The 20,342-nt window shown below is 43.4% G+C and overlaps 7 protein-coding genes and 1 pseudogene across 8 annotated transcripts; 4 read left to right on the top strand and 4 right to left on the bottom strand.

Annotated features, from left to right (window-relative positions):
• Positions 1-1,985: 1,985 nt before the first annotated feature.
• LOC148166613 (uncharacterized) lies at positions 1,986-6,106 on the top strand. Its single transcript, XM_088049230.1, has 13 exons — positions 1,986-2,134; positions 2,211-3,059; positions 3,109-3,417; positions 3,461-3,808; positions 3,859-3,998; positions 4,044-4,416; positions 4,464-4,626; positions 4,673-4,850; positions 4,901-5,349; positions 5,395-5,591; positions 5,640-5,780; positions 5,832-5,976; positions 6,023-6,106. The coding sequence occupies exons 2-13, from the start codon at positions 2,217-2,219 to the stop codon at positions 6,070-6,072; spliced, it is 3,336 nt and encodes a 1,111-aa protein (XP_087905356.1). The 5' UTR covers positions 1,986-2,134; positions 2,211-2,216; the 3' UTR covers positions 6,073-6,106.
• On the bottom strand, positions 6,051-7,444 carry LOC148166612 (phenoloxidase-activating factor 2 pseudogene; annotated as a pseudogene).
• On the top strand, positions 6,230-13,787 carry LOC148166610 (exportin-5-like). Of its 2 annotated transcripts, none has more exons than XM_088049229.1 (9): positions 6,230-6,316; positions 9,651-9,943; positions 9,993-10,214; positions 10,263-10,577; positions 10,626-10,775; positions 10,822-12,507; positions 12,554-12,677; positions 12,726-13,432; positions 13,483-13,787. In XM_088049229.1, the coding sequence occupies exons 2-9, from the start codon at positions 9,668-9,670 to the stop codon at positions 13,609-13,611; spliced, it is 3,609 nt and encodes a 1,202-aa protein (XP_087905355.1). In that variant the 5' UTR covers positions 6,230-6,316; positions 9,651-9,667; the 3' UTR covers positions 13,612-13,787. The 2 variants fall into 2 exon arrangements, with proteins under 2 accessions (XP_087905355.1, XP_087905354.1); XM_088049228.1 differs by lacking the exon at positions 6,230-6,316 and adding an exon at positions 9,388-9,510.
• LOC148166611 (phenoloxidase-activating factor 2-like) lies at positions 7,509-8,874 on the bottom strand. The gene is made up of 2 exons (XM_088049233.1): positions 8,545-8,874; positions 7,509-8,498 (listed from the first exon to the last, which is right to left on the bottom strand). Exons 1-2 carry the CDS (start codon positions 8,835-8,837, stop codon positions 7,577-7,579), a joined length of 1,215 nt encoding a protein of 404 aa, XP_087905359.1. The 5' UTR covers positions 8,838-8,874; the 3' UTR covers positions 7,509-7,576.
• On the bottom strand, positions 13,634-15,179 carry LOC148166609 (replication factor C subunit 4-like). The gene is made up of 6 exons (XM_088049234.1): positions 15,006-15,179; positions 14,686-14,961; positions 14,246-14,639; positions 14,090-14,203; positions 13,963-14,046; positions 13,634-13,915 (listed from the first exon to the last, which is right to left on the bottom strand). The coding sequence occupies exons 1-6, from the start codon at positions 15,113-15,115 to the stop codon at positions 13,826-13,828; spliced, it is 1,068 nt and encodes a 355-aa protein (XP_087905360.1). The 5' UTR covers positions 15,116-15,179; the 3' UTR covers positions 13,634-13,825.
• Positions 15,180-15,238: 59 nt separating this feature from the next.
• On the top strand, positions 15,239-16,009 carry LOC148166608 (RING-box protein 1A). The gene is made up of 5 exons (XM_088049236.1): positions 15,239-15,363; positions 15,416-15,443; positions 15,492-15,613; positions 15,663-15,748; positions 15,798-16,009. The coding sequence occupies exons 1-5, from the start codon at positions 15,271-15,273 to the stop codon at positions 15,808-15,810; spliced, it is 342 nt and encodes a 113-aa protein (XP_087905362.1). The 5' UTR covers positions 15,239-15,270; the 3' UTR covers positions 15,811-16,009.
• Positions 16,010-16,089: 80 nt separating this feature from the next.
• LOC148166607 (fatty acyl-CoA reductase wat-like) lies at positions 16,090-18,045 on the top strand. The gene is made up of 5 exons (XM_088049232.1): positions 16,090-16,733; positions 16,767-16,903; positions 16,949-17,058; positions 17,107-17,308; positions 17,354-18,045. The coding sequence occupies exons 1-5, from the start codon at positions 16,293-16,295 to the stop codon at positions 17,970-17,972; spliced, it is 1,509 nt and encodes a 502-aa protein (XP_087905358.1). The 5' UTR covers positions 16,090-16,292; the 3' UTR covers positions 17,973-18,045.
• A 1,526-nt stretch (positions 18,046-19,571) lies between these two features.
• LOC148166606 (uncharacterized) lies at positions 19,572-20,340 on the bottom strand. The gene is made up of 3 exons (XM_088049235.1): positions 20,161-20,340; positions 19,828-20,113; positions 19,572-19,779 (listed from the first exon to the last, which is right to left on the bottom strand). Exons 1-3 carry the CDS (start codon positions 20,192-20,194, stop codon positions 19,590-19,592), a joined length of 510 nt encoding a protein of 169 aa, XP_087905361.1. The 5' UTR covers positions 20,195-20,340; the 3' UTR covers positions 19,572-19,589.
• Between the last annotated feature and the right edge of the window lie 2 nt (positions 20,341-20,342).

Below are 20,342 nucleotides of genomic sequence, written 5' to 3'. Positions count from 1 at the left end.
ATATATTATACATGACTTAAGAAAGGAAAGAAACAAGCTGATTGTATTTTGTTTCTCGGTTGAGTATCGTATACATATATTATATATTTACATGAGAAATATGAATATTTATATTATGGAACATATGTACGAGGGTGCGTGCGTTGCGTCACGTTTCCAGTAATATTATCTCAAACAATATTCACTAGCAATAAGTATTTTCAGTCAGTATTGGAGTGAGGAATTCAATCATTCCATCTGCAGACATGAATTAGGTGCTGCGAAACAGTGTTTTGTTTTATGTATTATTTTCAGTTTTTTTTTGTAGTCATAGGTTTAGATTAAGTTTGGAAAATATAACGAAAATGAAGGAAACGGAAACACATTTTACCGCGTTAGTCGCTTGTCCGTTATATTATGCCGATCGTTACTTAACAATATATCGATGTAGACGTTTAGATCCTGTCAGCTCTTGAACAATCACACTTTTTCAGACCATAATTACATGTAACGTGGTTGTGAGCTTTTTCTATTCTACTTTATCAATGTTTTTTCGAATATACAATATTTTTTAGCAGTGTGGGAGATTTTTTCCATTTTGCCGCCCTTAGTGCTATGAAACTGACACTTGGTTTCGACACATTTTTATATTAATAGTCATTTTAAAGTACAAATGTTTAGTATGGATGGATGACATATCACGTTTTTAATGATCACACACACATCTCTAGTTGTTGCCGCCGATTTGCGTATCTGTATGTGGCACAGGGACGCGATATAGTTGTTGACACCAATTCTTGTATTGGCCGGTAAAACGGAGGTCAGGTTATCTGCGACGACGGAACTTGAAAAATGGGGGCCCGAAAACGAGTTTGCTTTTCAATTCGAAATTCGGACCCACCAGAGCAAGATCAGTCGTCGCGTCTTTGTTTAATAATTGAACGAATAAATTCACTGTGTCTTAGTCCTGTCATATTAAACGAATTAAGATTGAAAAAGAAAATGTATACATTTTTGAAAGTAATATTAATTGTTATCTCTTTCCAAAGATTTTTTTTAGTCATGTAAGGTAATAACAATGAATTTAATCGCTAAGCTCTGCATTCTGCTAGACTATAATAGAGATAATATCAGATGTTTACAGTGTTTGTTCCCTACTATAGGTGAAAGGTGGTCGTTTATTTAGATATTTGGCGTCGTTTTAAACTTTTAAAGACAGGAGGGAGAGCCTATGCTTGATAATTACTCTAAATAATAATAATAATTCGATTTTCATTGTAGATGTCGACAAGATCTTCGTACTGTTTGGTTTGATAAAAATTCAACTAAATTTCTAAAGCAGCAGTTCTCTGTTACCTGCCTCTTTTTAATATTTAAACAAATCAGTTGAGCTGTGGCATTTAAGAAGTTTTTGATAGAACTATTTTTGATGTGAGCGAATCGCAGAACGTGGTTGAATTATGCACAAATATTTGCAATCGCCATGTTGTTGCGACTCGTATATTCTGTAACAATCAACTGTCAAAAAAAAAAAATACAAAAAAATGACCGCTTTCAAAAACGGTCTATGTGTACCTATACTATAATTAATAGCACTCTTGTTTCTCTGCTTAACCTTCCACAGACTTTCAACAAATTCAGAGTAGCACTCGGGTTATAAAATGTTGCTTTGTCTAGTTTACAATCGATACTTATACTGCGTATACATTTTTATCTTATTATTCTTACGTTATATGATGTGTATTATTTTCCAATTGATGAAGAATATTTTCCATTCTAAAATTCATGCCTCTGAACAGTATGAAATTTATATTATATCTATTTGTTGCACTCTATGGTTATTCAGGGTTACAAGAGCTATGTGAGCTCGTATTTTTGGAACTGTTTTTTATTTAAATTGTACTGAGGTTGTTTTTAATTTGTAAGTTATATTATTGGTTTTTGAATAAATATAATCCAAAATATTGCCTTTTAATCCACACCTCCATCTGTCAAATTTCAAATTTGCCGCCACTAATCCCACAGTGCATCCACCATTTTAAACTCACACTTTTCAAATTCGTGTTTTTCTAAGTTTTCCAAGCAGTTTTTGTGCCTTAATTGTGCCCCACACTTAATTTAGACTCGTTTTCCTTAAAATCCGTTCAAAACAAAGGTAAACTCGCGTTGTGGCCCGAAAAACCGCAACTTTTTTTTTTGAGGTTAGATTTTTATTTACGTTTTAATTTCAGCCAAAAATGGATTTTTTGAGTTATATGCGCGACCAAATGCACAAACTGAATTCCCGTGACTACGTCCAACATCTCTGGGACGAACTAGAAGGGAGAAACACCGAAAATGAAGTCTCCTCGGTTGAATTCAACAATCACTTGCCAATTCTGTTGGACCAATTCTGGGAAATCGCCTGCGAAAAAGTCGGGGAAACCAACACACTCGAGGAAATGGACGACGATCTTCGAACCTACATTCTCGTTCTGATCTATCAATGCATAACTCAATCCCATGAACTCATTTCGTTCAAATGCGTTCTTCACGCCTTGGAAATCTACATTCATCTCTTGACACTGCCTCAAAGCGAGGAGTGTTTTAATAGCAAATTGTACTTAATAACGCTGTCGACTTTGCAGACGTCGCTCGAAGCGACAGTGTCTGAAGAGGCAATGAAAACCATCATTTTCAAGCTAAAGAAGTTCCTAAAGATATCCAAGATGAGTGTCGCTGACTTGGAAGTTACTCTAGCGACGTTAATTCACGTGATTTTCGTGAAAACGAGGGTTGTTGTTCAGAGTTTTGAGCCCACTGAGAGCCCCCTTTCTGTTGTCCACGAAGCCTTATTATGTCTCAAAGTTCTAGTCGAACAGGAAAGCGCCCCTTCGAGAAAATTCGTTATTACCACATATCTGTTCAACGGTCTGCGCAAACAAAGCATGCATGTCGCCCCCCGACAATTCAACGCAATCCAAACCACTTTCCGACATTTAATTAAAAGTCTCCACCTGAAATTCAAAGAGGATAATTATAAGTCGTTCATGAACGCGTTTATCCACGTTTGGCGGCACTCGGACTTTACGTTTTTTGGGGTACGAATCAACTAATTTTTTTTAGTCGCTCTCATGGTTATAATTTCAGGAAGCTGTGCTTATAATGAACGGGTTGAAGGAGAAACATTACCGAACTTTACTGGATATTCTGAGGAAGATAATGATGACGGAGAGCCCCCATAGGAACTGTTTTAAGCTCACTTTAGCCATCATTTGTACACCCCCACGATACGTCCCCATTGAGAAAGTTAAAGTGACGAATCAGATTCTGCTCAAGCAGATTTTACTCAACTGTGTTTCCGATGAAACTCAAGTTTCTAACAGCGCTGTGGAGTCTTTGGCCGAGATTTTAAAGTCGCCGGATCTGGAGAAGGAGTGCATAAAAGAGTCGATGAAAGTAAACACGTCGTTTCTTATTTTTTCTGATTTTTTCCTTTTAGATCATCATTAATGGTGATGAGAATTTAAACGCCCCGACTATAATCAGAGGACTCCAGAGCTTGTTAAGCAAAAAGTGGGGCACACGGTCCAAAAACAAACACTTGTTTGTTATTATAGTTTCTGTGATCCTAATGAGCGAGGACGACCATCCAGGAGTGTATCGAGAGAGCTTGGAGTGTCTAACTGAGCAGTGCTCGCCTTTTGATCTAAAACCGTTTCTGCCTCTTCTCTCGGAAACGTACGTGAAGAAATCGAACCGAAACCACAATTACAGTGCCTTACAGGTGCTCAAAATCATCTTCAGGATGGCAATCCACCCCATGGCGTCCTCCACGGAGTTCGTTAAAGTACCCCCGTGAATAACCCCCACGTTCATTTCACTAATTTTAAGTTTTAGTACTTGTACACTGCGATGATCTACCCGAGTGTTTGCAAAGGAGTCCAGATAAACAGCGAACTTTTCATCAACCCCTTGATTTCCGACGATTTCAAGTTCTCTGAGTTCTTCGAAAAGTGCCAAACTCTTGGACTTATTAGGTACCACTCAAACTACAATTATCGAAATTTGACGATTTTTTTAAGAAATGAGCACGTGGGGAAGATGATGGGCAACATCGCCAATTCCAAAGAGTCAAACCTGAAGTTATTGTGCGCAATCATACACTTGACAACGTACAAAGAATTGTCGATAATCGCCGATCATATCAACGATAATTTCATGACGATTTGCAACCACCCCAATTTGAACTACTTGTTTTATATCTACAACAAAATCTGCAAGAACGGGGGGCGGTCAAACCAGTCCTTGCGGTGCAACGAAATTATGGTCACTTTCATCAAGCACCATCTTCTTCGGCAGAGTTTGAGGTGGAACTCCGTCGCGAATGCTTTTGCCTTGTTAAAAACCCTCGAGGAGTTCACGAATCTTCCTGAAGACTTCAACAGGTTTAAAGAGGTGAGTTCCATCGAAGTTGCGACTCTGATTAACCGTCTTATTTTTAGCAATATGAAGGAGCTCTGGCAACGAGTCTAGAAACCCGCGGTAACTTCCTCCCCATGCTCTATTACTCCCAGTTGGTAATATTCGGAAAAGTTACTCCAAGCGAGGCGAATTTGAAAGCGGTCACCGATTTCTTGACCTTGTGTTCCGACGAGTCTCGCACCAGTGAGTAATGTGGTAGATAACACACCCCCTATTGAATCTTTTCCAGGATCTCCGGACTTTAATCCGAAACTCTGGATCGGCTGCCTCCTCCTCTACACCAACATTTGCGTAATCAAACCAAACTTGGTGGAAACCTGTCTGGATTATCTCCAAAGCGCTCTAAACTGCTCCGTTACTGTCGTTAACTTAGCAGCGATTAACATGACTTTTGATCTGTGTAACATGTAAGTTGCCAATACCTCATTAATTGATAATCATTGATTTTTATATACAGGGTGACCCACAACTTTGAGGATTTGATTAGATACATGTTCAAGCAGTTGGTGTATGGCGACCACATCTTCAGAAAGACGTGCTTGTTGAAAATCGATCGCTTAATGAGAGACGACTACTTAAAGTTAGATCTAGAGCAATTGTTTATAATTGTAGCGACTCTGGCAGACCGCAATGTCAGTTTAAGTGACTATGCTCAGCAACTTCTGTCGGAACACTTCTTGATGGCGAATTCCACAATCATCACGCGACATTTCGTGGCAATTATTGTCCATCTCAGTGGATATAAGAAGCACTCGAATTACCAATTGAGCAAGAATGGTCAGGAGTTGGTTCAACAGTTGTCCAGGAATGTTTTGGATCGACGGAAAATGTACAATTTGTTGTTTAACAATTTGCCGGTGAAAAATCGGTTTACTGTGCTGTTCCTCCTGAGCACGCAGATCTTAGGTGAGGAACAACAGAGTTAATTGATTGCTTATTCAAATTTTACAGAAAATATGATAAAAGGGACTGTTAAAATCGACCACGGGTTCTGGAAGATGATCAAAGATTCCATTTATGTTTTTAAGTTGGTAACTTCAAGCTCCAACGAAGACGAGCCGGGGGAGAATTTCTACAAGAAAGTTACAGATCAAATCTCCAAGCACCTGTTAAAACACTCTGAATATCCGGACAAGAGTTTGTACTCGGTAAAAAAGAGAGTTTGTATTTGATAAACACTCAATTTGGGGTTCTAGGAATACCACAAGGAGATAATTAAAGGCACTGAGACCTTGTTAAAGTTGTTGTTCTTCAACGACAATGAAAACATTCAGAAACACATCTCGATTTCTCTGTTTGACACCATCGCTCATTGGACTCACTTTTTGATGCCTGACGTAATTTTCACTTTTGATTGTTTTTGTGTGCTTAACTTAAGTTCATTGCAGTTGGTGCACATTGTGCACGTGGAGCGGACCAAAGACATCGCAAATTACTACTCAAAATTCGAGAAGTACTACAAAAACAACTCGGCAAACTTGCGGTACTCTGAAGAGTCGTTTGAAAGTGACGCTAGTTCTTTTACGAGCAGTGGTAAGTCCTCGAATTGAAGAGATTCGTACTAAAATTTTATTACCAGGAACTCTGTTCAGCACAACGGACGACTACATTCCAAATTTTGATACGTGACGAACAATTTGATTACATTGACTTTACTTCGTAACTTTCTTCCACTTCGTACCCACTGATTTCCAAGTTCCGCTTCTTCATTTCTTCATCTATCCACGTCCTGAACTTGGCCACATTTGCGTAAACTCCCGGAACGTTGGCCTCTCCACATCCAATTCCCCAGGCGACAATACCAACGTGGTAGTAGCGCTCGTCCTGACCTGCAACTGGACAAACCAAAGGACTGCCGCCATCCCCCGTACAGGTATCTTTCCCTTCTTCGCCCCCAGCGCAAACAAAACTCTCGTGAAGCTTAAAAAATCTCCCTAATCTCGTTTTGCGCAAGTTTGCTTGGCAGACATCTCGCGGAACCACCGGAAGGTCGATTTTCTTGAGAATAACTTGGTAACGGTCTTCTTTGGCGAAATTGTTTTTCCCCCACCCACTAGAGAAGCATCTTCCGGTGTTAAAAACGGCCTCAGGAGGAGGTAAACACACCACGTTAATATGTGGGGCGAAATCCACCGCGCGCTCCAGAAACAGAAGAGCTACATCGTTGAATAACACCTCGGAGTTGAATTCCGGGTGTGTTACCACGGAGGAAACGTCGCGGTCTTGGAACGGAAACTGTTCTTTCTTAGTCTGGGTGTCCCACTCTCCGGCGCGGATCTTCACGTTGTTTTTATCATAGACGCAATGAGCGGCGGTGATGACGACCGAAAAATGGATTAACGCGCCTCCGCATTGGTAGATTGGTAAGCCCTTGGACTCGGTTCTTGTGAAAACTGCGATCATCCAAGGGAACTCGCCGTATTCGGCCTCTCGGTCCATGGGGTCTTTGATTTTGAACCCAATGCCGTTGGAATTGCGGTAACCACAACCTAGACGAAGAGGTGGTAATGGTGGAGGCGTCGGTAGGATGTTATCGGGGTCGCAACAAACTTCCAAGTACGAAGAACAGTCGCGGATTCTAACAACTGATGTTAGAGGAATCAAAAGAGTTGAGATTTTACCTAATGTCGATTAGTCCCGCGCCGTCGACTTTAGCGTTGTCGCAGAGGTGCTGCTCCACGCAAACACAAGAACTTGAGGGGGTGGAGTCTGGTATACCTAATGGTGCGGAGGTTTCTTCGTCGCAGCATTTTTTGTAAGAGCGACAGTCGTCTATTCTTATAATCTGACTGTTATGAGAGAGTTAAAAGGGTGGATTTTACCTGATGTTGATTATTCCTGCTCCGTCTTTGTTCATGCAGGACTTGTAATCTTCGCAGGTACAAGAACCAACAGTGGTGGTTTCCGCGTCCGAACCCCAAATATCTTGGATTTTGTCGTCCACTGACGATGCTAGAAGTTGGTTCAAAACCAAAAAGAAGGTGAATGTTGGCAAAAACATTCTAAGAGTGTTGGAAGTTTAACACTGATTGTCTGAAGACTGGTCTAATGTTGGGTCATTTATATGTCGTTAGTGGGCATGGGAAGTTTTCAACCATCAAAATACCATCAAAATATCTTTATTTCATTTTTATCAAGCGTGATACACCGAAATATCCAACTTCTTCCTTCTTAGCTTCTCATCGATCCACTCCCTGAAGGACGCGATGTTGACGTAAACCCCCGGGACTCGATGCCCCCCACATCCAATCCCCCAAGAAACAATTCCTGCTTGAAAATATCTATCCACTTCTTTGAAAGGACAAACAAGCGGACTCCCCCCATCTCCTTCGCACGTGTCTTTCCCTGCTTCGCCCCCTGCGCAGATAAAACTAGGATGTAACATGAAATCACGTGGTAACTTCTTCGTTCTTCTCAAGTCCTGTTCGCACTGTTTCTTCGGCACCACCGGCAACTCAACTTTCTTCAAAACGCGATCTTTCGTCCAACCGTTGGATATGCACCTCTTATTATCCACGACTGTATTCGGGGGTGGTAAACACACCACGTTGATGTGCACCCCCAATTCCACGGGGGTTTTTAAGAATAAAAGAGCGATGTCGTTTTGGAGAGACATTGGGGTGAATTTCGCGTGGATCGTCACTCCGCTGACTTCACGGTCTTGATGGGGGTACTTTTGGTTGTAGGGGCCCCACTCACCGGCGCGGACTCTTGGTGGTTTCTTCAGCTGTCTGAGACAGTGGGCGGCGGTTACCACAACTTCGGGGTGAATGAGGGTGCCAGTACACACATAGTTGATTGCATTGGTAGCGTTGTGGAAGTAGATGGCCACCACCCAAGGAAATTCGCCGAATTCGGCTACGCCATCGTGGGGGTTGTTGGACGAGGAGCGAAAACCACACGCTTTAGGGGTAGGAGGCGGAGGCGGCGTGGTGGTAGTGGTACTTGTAGTCGACATTGTTTCTTCGGCGGCGATGTCTTCCTCCAGTTCTTTGGTGTCTTCTTCGTCGCAACACTTGAGAATGTAATGCGGACATTCCTTTTTACTAGCAACTCTGGAAGGAAAACAGTCAAACAAAGAAGAGTGGATGGGGTTTATACCTAATGTTGATGATGTCCTCTCCGTAGTTTTCTTTTTTGGGTCTTTTACTGATGGTGTAGCGACTATCGCAGAGGTAGTAAGGGATGCATTCGCATTCTTCCTTGGGCACCTTCTCTGGAAGTCGCGTGTTTGTGGCTTCGTTTGACCCATTACCCGGAGTTGATGGGTCAACAGGCCAGAGGTAATCAGAGGGGTCCTGTGAAGTTGTCACTCCGCCATAGTCCCAAATACCGGAGTTGTCTTGCGAAAAAACGCAATGGATCAAGAAAATTAAAACGGCGATTTTTAGCATATTTCACCTACTTAAAGTGTTCTAAACTACTGATGGCTCATTATGGTCTTCAAGCCGAGTAATGAAAGGACCGTTAAGAGCTCATTAGGTGGAGATAATGGTTTAAAAAGTGAAAAAAAGTAATGACGGAGCCTTGGGGGCCGAATTTTCCATAAAAAAAACGAAGAGATAAAAGTAAAAAACCTGAAGATGTAAAGAAAAGAGTCGAAACGGATCGCCGTTGTTGCTTACTGGAAATAAAAATAAGAACTGTGAATGCAGGGATGAAAAAAGGATTAAAAACGAGTGTTTTAATTTCCCACGTACTTTTTAAAATGACTTGTCAAGCTTAAAATGTGACTACAGGTTTCTGTAATACCGACCCCTCTTCAAATGAGCTTTTTTCGGCCCAAAACACAAAAATAACAAATGAAACTTCGGAATTACAAATCAATTTCGCTCCTCTTTGTCTCAGTAGTCTCACAGAACAAGCAAAGCCGGTTTTCTTCAGTAATAAAACGCGAATCTTCGTCGCCGCGTTACAGGAATCTGCACTCGCCTTTCGTTTCCCCAAACTGCGATCAGAGGTCGCACTGGCCGCAATGGCCGGCAACCGTCAATCAGAAAATTGTTAGCGAACTCTCAATTGTTGATAACTTGGTGACATGGACTAGAAATACCCCGAAAAATCCACGTAAGTCCCGCTCTTGTCCCCTTTTCCATCGTCTAATAGTGCAACGTGACAATTTCTCTCTGGAGTCTCAGAAAATCGCCGGCATCCCCAAAACCATGCTGCTTTTGCACCATGTGACGATGTATTTTTCCACTTTTCAGTAACCCCCATTGAAACCATGGCCGGACCAGACGTAGCAGCCCTCGCTGCAGATTTAGCGCGAGCTGTTGAACTAACAATGAGCACTGGGGCTTCGCAGACTGACCGTCTCAAAGCTTACAATGCCTGCGAGAGCTTTAAAGAAACGTCACCGTTGTGTGCTGAAGCGGGGCTGTATTTAGCTGCGGGGACGCAACATTCCCTTATTTCGAGGCATTTCGGTCTGCAGTTGATGGAGCACACTGTCAAGTACCGGTGGACACAAATTTCACAACAGGAAAAAATTTTCATCAAGGTAAACTCTTGCGACATATTTCATCAGATTCTGTGATGCAGTTTTTCAGGAAAACGCGATGAAATTATTAGCTGCTGGCGGCATAAGCGATGAGCCCCACATGAAGGACGCTCTCAGTAGAGTCATAGTGGAAATGGTGAAGCGCGAGTGGCCCCAACAGTGGCCGGGGCTCCTTTCCGAACTTTCAGAAGCCTGTTCTTGTGGGGAGATCCAAACAGAGCTAGTTCTACTAGTTTTCTTGCGACTAGTCGAAGACGTTGCTCTTCTACAAGTAAACTAGTTCTTTACTTTGATTTCTTGTTTAAACCGGAAGTTTTAGACCCTCGAGTCCAATCAGCGACGAAAAGACATTTACCACGCTCTCACCGCCAACATGGCTGTAATCTTCGACTTCTTTCTTCGCCTAATTGAACTGCACGTTAATCAATTCAGAACTTGTGGAGAAACTAATAATACAGTCAAAGCAAGCGCCCATGGGAGAGTCGTGCAAGTTGTTCTTTTGACTTTGACGGGGTTTGTTGAGTGGGTGTCTATGGCCCACATCATGGCACAGAATGGGAGGCTGCTTCACATTTTGTGCCTTCTATTGAATGACTTGTCGTTTCAATACCCCGCAGCTGAGTGCTTATCACAGGTAGAAATCCAAAAATTGGCAGATAACATGACAACACTTTGATTGCAGATTGTTAATAGGAAAGGGAAAATTGATGAGAGGCGCCCGTTATTGCTTCTGTTCAACGACGAACCCATCCAGTGTTTGGTAGCTGCAGCCAAGAATCCCGGTGCTATCCTAGACGAGCAACACTACCTATTTAAGAAGAAACTAATTCAGGTCTGACCCTTAATAAAATCCCAATGATTCCAACATTATTTTGCAGGTTTTAGGCGGATTGACCACCCAGATCTGCGTCCTCTGGGGCAAAGACACCCTGTCTCGCCCCACAAACTTCTCGGTTTTCCTAGAAGCGATCCTCGCATTTAGCAGCCATCAAAGTCTGACTTTGGCGCACATGGCCAACCCGTTGTGGAATAGCATGCTCAAACACGAACACATTTCTCGCGATCCGGTCTTTCTCTCTTATATTCCTCAGTGGGTGCAATGCACTGCCCCTAAAATAGTTAAATTTAACTACCCTTCATCGAAGACGAGCACGGATGCTGGAGGCGCCGCCGCTTACGCTAAAGTCGATTTTGACAGCGAAGAAGAGTTCTCGACGTATTTCTATAGGTGTCGCAGCGACTTCTTGGATTCTTTCAGACAAGCCACTGTGGTGGCGCCTCTGGTGACGTTCAACTACGTCGAGCAGTGGTTGATGAAGTGTCTGCAAGTTCCTAACATGACTTCTGGGTTGGTGATGTCGGATCCGTTGTTCCAAGAATGGGAGGCTCTGTCCACTTTTCTGGAGAGCATCTTGAGCAGAGTGTTACAGGCGCAAGAACGACCCTCTATAGCTTCCGGTTTGAGATTATTGCAGTTGTGTTTGGCGTATCAACCGGTGGATCCGTTGATCTTATCCACTCTCCTCACGTGCATTTCTGCCTTGTTTGTCTTTCTGAGCATGTCGACGGGGCAAATGGCGCCCACTGCCAACTCTGTGGCGGCGTCGGGCGCCGCGCTCTTGCCGCAAGTTTTAGACAAAATCTTCTCCACGCTCGTTTACGCTCCGGATGAACAAAACAAGCAACAACGCTCGCGAGCTGTTAAGAACGTGCGCCGCCACGCAGCGTCGCTGATGGTCAAAATAGGCAACAAATACCCTCTGTTGTTGCTTCCGGTGTTCGACCAGATTCGAGCCACCGTGGACAGTTTATCCAGATCCGGAAGTCCTGCAGGACTAAGCACTTTGGAGAAAGTCACCTTGCAGGAAGCTCTCTTGTTGATTTCCAATCATTTCTGCGACTACGACCGCCAGAGTAACTTTGTTCGGGAAGTCTTGGCCGAGGCCAACGCGCAGTGGCGCACCATCGTCGCTTCAGGGGCTCTGAAAAGCGCAGGTCAGTTCATCTCTTTCGTCGGGTTGGATAAACCACCAGTGGCGCCGCACGTCGACAACCCCCACGGCCATAACCGCAGCAGCATCGTCTTCTGCACCAACCTCCTCCTGGGTGCCATCAAACGTTGCTCTTGGCCGGAAGATCCGGAACGTGCCACTCGAGGGGGTTTTGTTGTCGCTCTCACCGAATCGGGGAATCCAGTGTGTCGGAATCCGGCAGCCCCCCATGTGGTGCCATTACTACCCGATTTATTATCTCTGATTCGAATTTTCAACGAATTGTTTACATGCGAGGCCCAGAATCTTATTCACGAGAGTTATAAGGGGTGTTTGGGGATGTTGGAGACGGAAAAATCGAATTTGTTGGGGTTGATTGGGCACTCTGTGGGGGAACTGGGGGAGATGCAGGTCGTCCAGAGTCCGTTGGAGAGGATGCAGAGGTTCCTGTTTGGATTGCATGAGAGTTGTTACCATATGATTGGGTCCATGGGGCCTTCGTTGGGTAGGGATTTGTACACTCTGCCGGATATCGGGCTCGCCATCATTAACAGCGTTCTGGCGTGTTTACAAGTAAGTCTTAATTCTGTTGGTACTTGACCACTAATCAACTTTTTAGTATATTCCCGACTACCGGATGCGCTCCATTATTCGCGTGTTCCTCAAACCCTTTATCTACTCGTGTCCGACACCATTCTATGAAGCCGTTCTTCTCCCCATTATAGCCCACATCTCGCCTCTCAGTAAGTACGAATATTTTCTCTTTGGCCCAATTTTTGATGTTTGTTCAGTGCTGTCGCGCCTGCACACGAAATGGCTGCAAGTCAACGAGTTCCGCAACCGCGAAGCCCAAGAAGACAACGCCGACACTCAAGAAGTCCTCGAAGACATCCTAACCCGCGCCTTAACCCGCGAGTACTTGGACGTCCTAAAAGTCGCTTTAGTCGGCGGAGGCCTAACCCCCGAAACCAGCTCAGAGAACATGGAAACCGAAGATCTGAGTATGGACTCTCCCACTCCGCCGCCCCCAACTCGTTCCAATATGACAACCGAAGTTATTTCAGATTTAGGTTTGGTGTTGCTCCGCAGCGAAAAGACCTGCCAGTCGATAGTCCTGGCGGTGTTGGGGGCGCTCTCCTGGATCGACAGCAACGCCTCGTTGAAAGCGACGTTTCTAACAGGACCTATAGTGCGACAGTTGGTTTCGCACAACTCGTTGAATGGAGAAATGGCAGCGCATATAATGGCGTCGGTTTTAAACGCTTTAACTCTGCATGGTCAGCACGAGGCGAATCAAGGATCGCTGTTGACTTTGGGGGCGCAAATGTACGAAATGTTGAGGCCTACCTTCTTGGAGGTGTTGGGAGTCATGCAGCAAATTCCCGGAGTGAATCCCGTTGACTTGCAGAAGCTGGATGAGAGGATCTCGGGCAGCACCAGTAGAGGAAACAAGGTGGAGAAGGTCAAGAAGGACTTGTTCAAGAAGATTACTGGAAACGTGAGTAGTTCTGGGGGGAAAACGTGAGGTTTTATTGGTGTTTGTTGCAGTTAATTGGGAGGAGCATGGGTCAGTTGTTTAAGAAGGAAGTCAAAATTCATGATTTACCCAGTTTGGCATTTTCAAAAAAGCCTGAACCTAAAGATGTTATACCAGATTTACAAAACGTCTTTAGTTAATATTGTCTGTAATATTATCCAATTCTTGTTATTTATTTAATTTATTGTACAACATTCCTTGTTGTTCAATTTCTAAAACTGACTGCATCTAATGATGATTTTTTTTGTACATATTGTTGTGATTTAATTTTATTTACGATATTATTTGGTCTTTAATAAATAGTAATTTTTCATGATCTCTCAGTTTTTGTAATTAAAAAGCAACGATTTAAAATTACATACAATAAGCCTTGATGATGGTGCATCCCAAATCAAACAACTGAATGTACTCGGAGCCCCCATCTTGAAGTTTATAACTCACGTCCTGCAAAATATGGTAAGAAACTGTAGGTGTTAACTTGGTGGTGTTACCCCAATTTTTATCCCAATTTCAGACTTCTGTTGGTCACTGAACCCATCGAAAGTAACAATAAATTCGTTCAGCTGGTCTACAATCTGCAAATTCATTAATTAACAATCAAAACGTTTGAAATCGAACCTGTGACGCCGCGTAAGCTTCAGCCATCAATTCCTCCAAGAACTCATCCAGCTGATCGAGATCGTTTAGTTTACAAACTTCCACAAACACCTGCAGCCAATGATCTGGAACAATCTAACAGACATTTTAGTGATTTTAGACTAGCGGGAGTTTTACCCCGGTGACTTCCAAAACATCTTTTACGGTAATCGGAGCAGAGGCCCCTTTCAGTCTCGCGCAGCACTGCAAACTAGTAATGGCTCGTCTCATGTCTCCCCCGCTTGTCTCGACTAGTTTGGACAGAACCGCCTCATCACATTCAGTTTTCTCCTCTTTACTTATAAAACTGAGCCTCTCAAGTATATTCTCTTCCTTCAAAGGCTTGAAACGAAACTTCGTACAACGTGAAGTTAGCGGCTCTATAATTCTCGACACGTAATTACAAATCAAACAGAATCTTGTGGACTTTGTCTCTTTTTCCATGGTGCGCCGCAATGCCGCCTGAGCCGCGTGTGTCATCGCGTCGGCTTCATCCAGAATGACGATTTTGAACGGGGGGCACGGTTTTCCACTACAAATCAAAAATAATATGAAAAATAATGAAATTCTGGACTTACTCAGGCCGCGTGCCGCTCGCAGACAACTGCGCGAACGTCTTCACCTTATCCCGAATGAGCTGAATTCCGCGTTCATCCGAAGCGTTGAGTTCCAGAATCCTGTCTTTATAATAATCCCCGAATAACTGGTGAGCCGCCGCTAAGATAGTACTGGTTTTCCCCGTCCCTGGGGGCCCGTAAAACAAGAGATTGGGCAAATCAGCACCGGAAATGCACTGCTGGAGCACTGCGACAACTTCGTTTTGTTCGGCGACATCGGAGACAGTTTTGGGGCGGCTAAAAAAAAATTCAGTGGGGGCTAAATTTGAGGTTAGTCTTACTATTTCTCTACCCATGGTACAGGTTTGGACCTTCTCGAGGACTTGGAGGAGGACGGACCGGCGGGTTTTTCACTGTTGTTCAACTTTCCGGATTTCAAAAAAGCGTGCATTTTGTAAAAGATCGCACTCTAGTTTTACCGCGTTTTTATTAGAAATAACAAATGATTGACAAGTGACAGGTGACAAGTGACATCCAAATTCCCTAGTTGAACCGACAAAAAAACATTTCGAGTTTTGCTGTAAATATAGTAAATAAAACGCGACGATGGCATCAGCGATGGACGTGGACGTGGACGAAGTCGAGGTTCCCACTTCCAGCAGCTCAAAAGGCGAGAAGAAGCGCTTTGAAGTGAAAAAGGTAAATTTGGACATAACCTCACTTTCTGTACGATGATTTTTCGTTTTTTTAGTGGAACGCTGTTGCTCTCTGGGCTTGGGGTAAGAGCCCCCTTAGTGTCTCGAACGCGTCTCATTAGTTTCTTTTAGATATTGTCGTGGATAACTGTGCTATTTGTCGGAATCATATTATGGATCTGTGTATTGAATGTCAGGCGAATCAGGCCTCTGCTACTAGCGAAGAGTGCACAGTTGCGTGGGGGGTCTGTAATGTAAGTTGGGGGCTAAAAAAGGGGGCATTTTTGATGCGGTTTTTTCCAGCACGCTTTTCATTTCCACTGTATTTCACGGTGGTTAAAAACTAGGCAAGTTTGTCCATTAGACAACAGAGAATGGGAGTTCCAAAAGTCTGTAAAAGTGGTTTTTATTACAAGGATTTAATGTTGGGTTTTTTAGGTACGGCCATTGATTGTTTCGCTGGTTAAAGACAATTCCTTTATTTAATTTTCTCATTTTTCTCACTGAAAACAACAGATTATTGCACAATGGGGTCATCAGTTTGGAAGTTGAAAAAAGTTCTGTTTATTGCGCAATGGTTTCGGTTTTTATTGTTTCTCAAATTAACTAAATTAACTGGTTTTTTTTCTCAATAAAACTGATATTTATAAGCATATTGTTTTAGTATAGAAACAGCGATTTTGGTGGCTGTAACGGTGCCCCACTTTTCCCTTCGCATAGCTCGTTACTTCCACTTTCCGTAACGATCTGAGCTTCTTTTAAGTGGCGTATCAACCAAGTACACGAAACCCTGAATAATTTAACACTTCCAATCAATAACTTCTATTATTACTTTAGCATTGATACCAGTGAAAATAGATCGTCTTTTATAGACCATTTAAACTGTGTCAGTGGTGAGTGTCCCCCAGTGTCCATCGCCCCAAAGTCAATACAATGCCCGCCTCCGAAATCTGCGAATTCTACTCATCCCAACACGTCTTCATAACCGGCGGCAACGGCTTCATCGGGAAAATCCTCGTGGAGAAGCTCCTCCGAAGCACCGACGTCGCCGTCGTGTACCTCCTCATCCGAAGAAAAAAAGGGAAAGATGTCTCAGTGCGCCTCCAGGAGATGTTAGAAAACGAGCCGTTTTTGAAACTCAAGGAGGAGCGGCCGGATTTCAAAAACCGCGTGAGAGTGGTGGTTGGAGATAACACCCTTCCTGACCTGGGGCTCTCTGAAGACGATCTCCACACTTTGGTTGCGAGAGTCAATGTTGTTTTCCACGTCGCAGCAACGATACGGTTTCATGAAGACATTAAAGTTGCGTACGAGACGAATGTGGGGATGACGGGGAAGATAATGGGGCTGTGCAAGCAGATGGAGAATTTAAAGGTAAAGAAGAGAGAACTTGGGTTTATTCCGTAGGCTTTTATTTATGTATCGACAGCTTATGCCAACTGCTACCTTAGAACCATCGAGGAAGTCTTTTACGACGGCTTGGATTTCGATGTTAATGAAACGACGCTGGAGGACCCAATGGAGGCGGAGAAACTCACTCAGAAGTATGAAATTTCGCGTAAATTCTCACTCTAGTATCGCCATTGCAGAGTTTTACTAAAGTGGCCCAACACGTACAGCTTCACCAAAGCCGTGGCGGAGTTGCTAATCAAAGAGCACGCGAAGAATCTACCTGTTGGTATTTTCCGACCGTCTATAGGTAGTGTTATAAGGGTCCAATCAACGTTTTATGAGGGAGATTTTGTAGTAATTTCAACCTACCAAGAGCCTCTGGAAGGTTGGACCGACAGCCTCGGAGGACCCAACATTCTTGTCCTAACAGTGGCGTCGGGTTTCACGCGGTTCTTCTGCTGCGACATTCGCAACGTGGTGGATTTGGTCCCCGTGGATATGGCGGTGGCTGCACTGATCACCAGCGCCTGGGATGTCCATAAAAAGAGCCTCAAAGGGTAATTCTTCGTTGTACCAACAGAAGCTTCCTAACACTGTTTTAGACGCGACATCCCCATTTACAACTTTGTGTCTTCGGTTGATAACCCCATAACGTACGACGAGTTCATCAAATTGAACATAATGGTGCACTCCGAAAGATATCCTTTCAACAGGTGTCTTTGGGCGCCCAGAATGACCATCACCAAACAATCGCGACTGTTAAATTTCTTATTGAACATCACTTACCACTACCTTCCGGCCCTCATCATCGACGCCCTTTCACTCCTTCGTTTGAAACCACCAACAATGGTGTCAAAGTACCGGAAATTTAACACCTCCCGGTACCACATGGAGTACTTCATGGCCCACGAGTGGACCTTCAGCAACACCAACGTGAAAAAAATGTGGAGGAAGATGAACGAAGCGGACAGGAAGATTTTCCCGTTTGATTTGGCCGCAATGAACTGGATCTCTTACTTGAGGAGCTACTTCAAAGGAATCCGAGCGTTCTTAGTCAAAGAGCCGTGGAGTAACTTGGAGGAGGCGCGCATCAAAGCAAAGAGGTTGAGACTAGCGCATCAAGTTCTTTTATTTGTGTCTTACTTAGTCGGATTTGCGACGGTTTGGGGGCTGTTGGTGAAAATCCCAGTTAAACGATTGAAAGGGTTGCTGAAGAAGTAAGACTCGGAGCAGCGGTACCAGAAGTGTTCAAAACAACAATACGCTTCTTTGCGGCCAATTCAATATCATATTTTTACACTAGTAGAAACACGAATTGTAAGAAATAAAAGTGTCTTTATTAGTATGGTTTTTGGTTCGACAATGCTTTTAAGGGGGTTTCAGGGACACAAACAACACACGCTCCCAAGAGTGCCGATATTAAAATAACGACAAGATAAAGAAAACGGTCGAGGAACTAAAACGAAGTGTTAGAGGGGTGTTGGGCCGTCGCACCTACCTCTTCAGCAAACAGGAAAATGGGGGCTGTCGCGGCTAAAATCGCGGTGCTGCTTCCCACTGCAGCTCCTCTTACAAAAGTGGGGAAGGCTTCGATGAAGTATAACCAGTTTAAACAGAGAGCTGTGTGGCCGAACAAGATACCAAACGCGTTGAAATAAACAGTTTCGATGATTTCTGGAAACAATCGGGAATTTTTTTTCTGCTTTCTTGAGCTTGCAAAGGGGTGGATTGTGCTCTGAAGAATTCTTGATCTGAGCGGTATTTTTACAAGTCTGTGTCGTTACGGCGGTTAGACAAAATTGAATAAAAAAGGTAAAATTTTCAAATTTCCCGCGCGAAATTTCGAATTGTGTCCTGCGAAATCAGGTGGTTTTTATGCCTAAACTAACTTTTTTACTACAAATTTGTTTTTTTTAAGCGATTTTGAGGTCCTCGGCACAATCCGCGTACAAATAAACGTAAAAAACAAGATTAATGTAGTGACAGCTTCGAAATTTCGAGCGGGAGATTCAAAATTTCAAAATTCGGGAGATTCAAAATTGGATAATAAAAATGGTTCTTGAAGTAAGAAAATTGTTAAGCACAATCCACCACAAACCGAATTTGATTCGGAGGCTCGAGAGACCAGGAAAAAAATAAAACGCTACTTTTTAATACTGTTTCTTACTGTGCGTGGCGAGTCCGATCACAGACCTCAGAATTAACAACAAGAATATAAATAGCAGCCCGCAGCGCTTCTGCAGGGAACCATAAACCGGGAAAAGGAGCAAGTAGCTGCAAAACCCGTTAATTTGTTTCGTTATCAAACAAACCCCACCTTAATATCTCTCCAATGATTATAATAAAACCAAATTCATCCTCGCAGTTGACACGTAACAGTTCTGATATTCCTGCGAAAGAATAAGATTGATTGTCCTCCTTATTACTTACGTGCGCTGTGGTAACTGGAGGCGGCGACAAACATTGAGAGCGAAAGTAAAAGAAAGTTTCTCCTTCGGATTTTGGCGAAAAACCGAAAAATTAGTTGAATCAACTCCGTTGTCTTCATTTTTTTGTTTTCTCCGGTGATTGTGTAATTTTTTCCCGATGCTTCTTCGAGTTGTTGGTACGCTGGTGTTGTCAGGTTGTGTGTTAACAACCAAAGAGGGGATTCGGGGATGTACCAACAAACAAAGATTGTTATTAAATTAGCTGTGGCGACGTAGAGGAGTTGGTACTTCCACACTAAGACAGTTCTTGTAAAAGCGTCCATGACGAGAGAACCGATGGTGGAGGTGCTGATTGTGTACAGAACCAAGAAGCGGTGTTTGGTGTTCGAGATTTCCGCGCCTGTTAAAATTAGTTATTTTGGGGTGAAGAACGACGATGATTACAAGTGATAAGAGTGACGGTGTCTACGATGGTACAGGAAGCAGCACTAAGTGCGTGGAGGAGTATAAGGATCTGTTCGTTTCCAACAAACATTACGAGGGCTGAAGATAGAGTTGCCACCGTGGAGAAACACAAACCAATTTTCCTCCTTCCGAACCTGAAGAAGCTGTTTTATTGACCACGGTGGAGTTGCGTACAATCTTACACGTCAGCTAAGACGCCCCCGAGTGGGGCCCCTACAAACACACCAATATTCTTCAGGACGTTCGTCCATAAGAAAACCGATTTTCTGCAGTTCTTGACCACTTTATTGACGTCGGTTGTAACATCCCTCTTCTCCTGTCTTAAATACGTGTCAATACTCCCCGGTAACTCGAAGATTCCTGTTTGAAGAGCTAAGCTGAAGGGGGCGAAACACCTAAAAATGACGATGCTGAGGAACCACCAGCTGGTGTTGTATTTGTTGAATTCTTCTAAAAACTCTTTCTCGGCTGGAAAAGACGTGACATTGGTGGAAAGGGGTGTAATTCAGTTTTACAAGGATTGGGGTTTTGGAATGTCACCCGTGGCATTGTTACTTGTCATGTTTTAAGTCAGAAAACTGAAAATAGAAATGAGCTGCTTCGATGAAAACCTGTTTACAGTCTGTGGGCTCGCATTCACATTGTTGTCGCGGCATAAATATTTAAAACTGGCAACGGATGTGTGGTTCTTATGTTT

Source organism: Gnatocerus cornutus, unplaced genomic scaffold (assembly GCF_029298725.1).
Source record: "Gnatocerus cornutus isolate USDA-ARS CGAHR unplaced genomic scaffold, icGnaCorn1.1 ctg00000023.1, whole genome shotgun sequence".
Taxonomy (NCBI): Eukaryota; Metazoa; Arthropoda; class Insecta; order Coleoptera; family Tenebrionidae; genus Gnatocerus; species Gnatocerus cornutus.
Note: the sequence above shows the minus strand (reverse complement) of the source record. Positions and strands in the feature narration are given on the sequence as shown.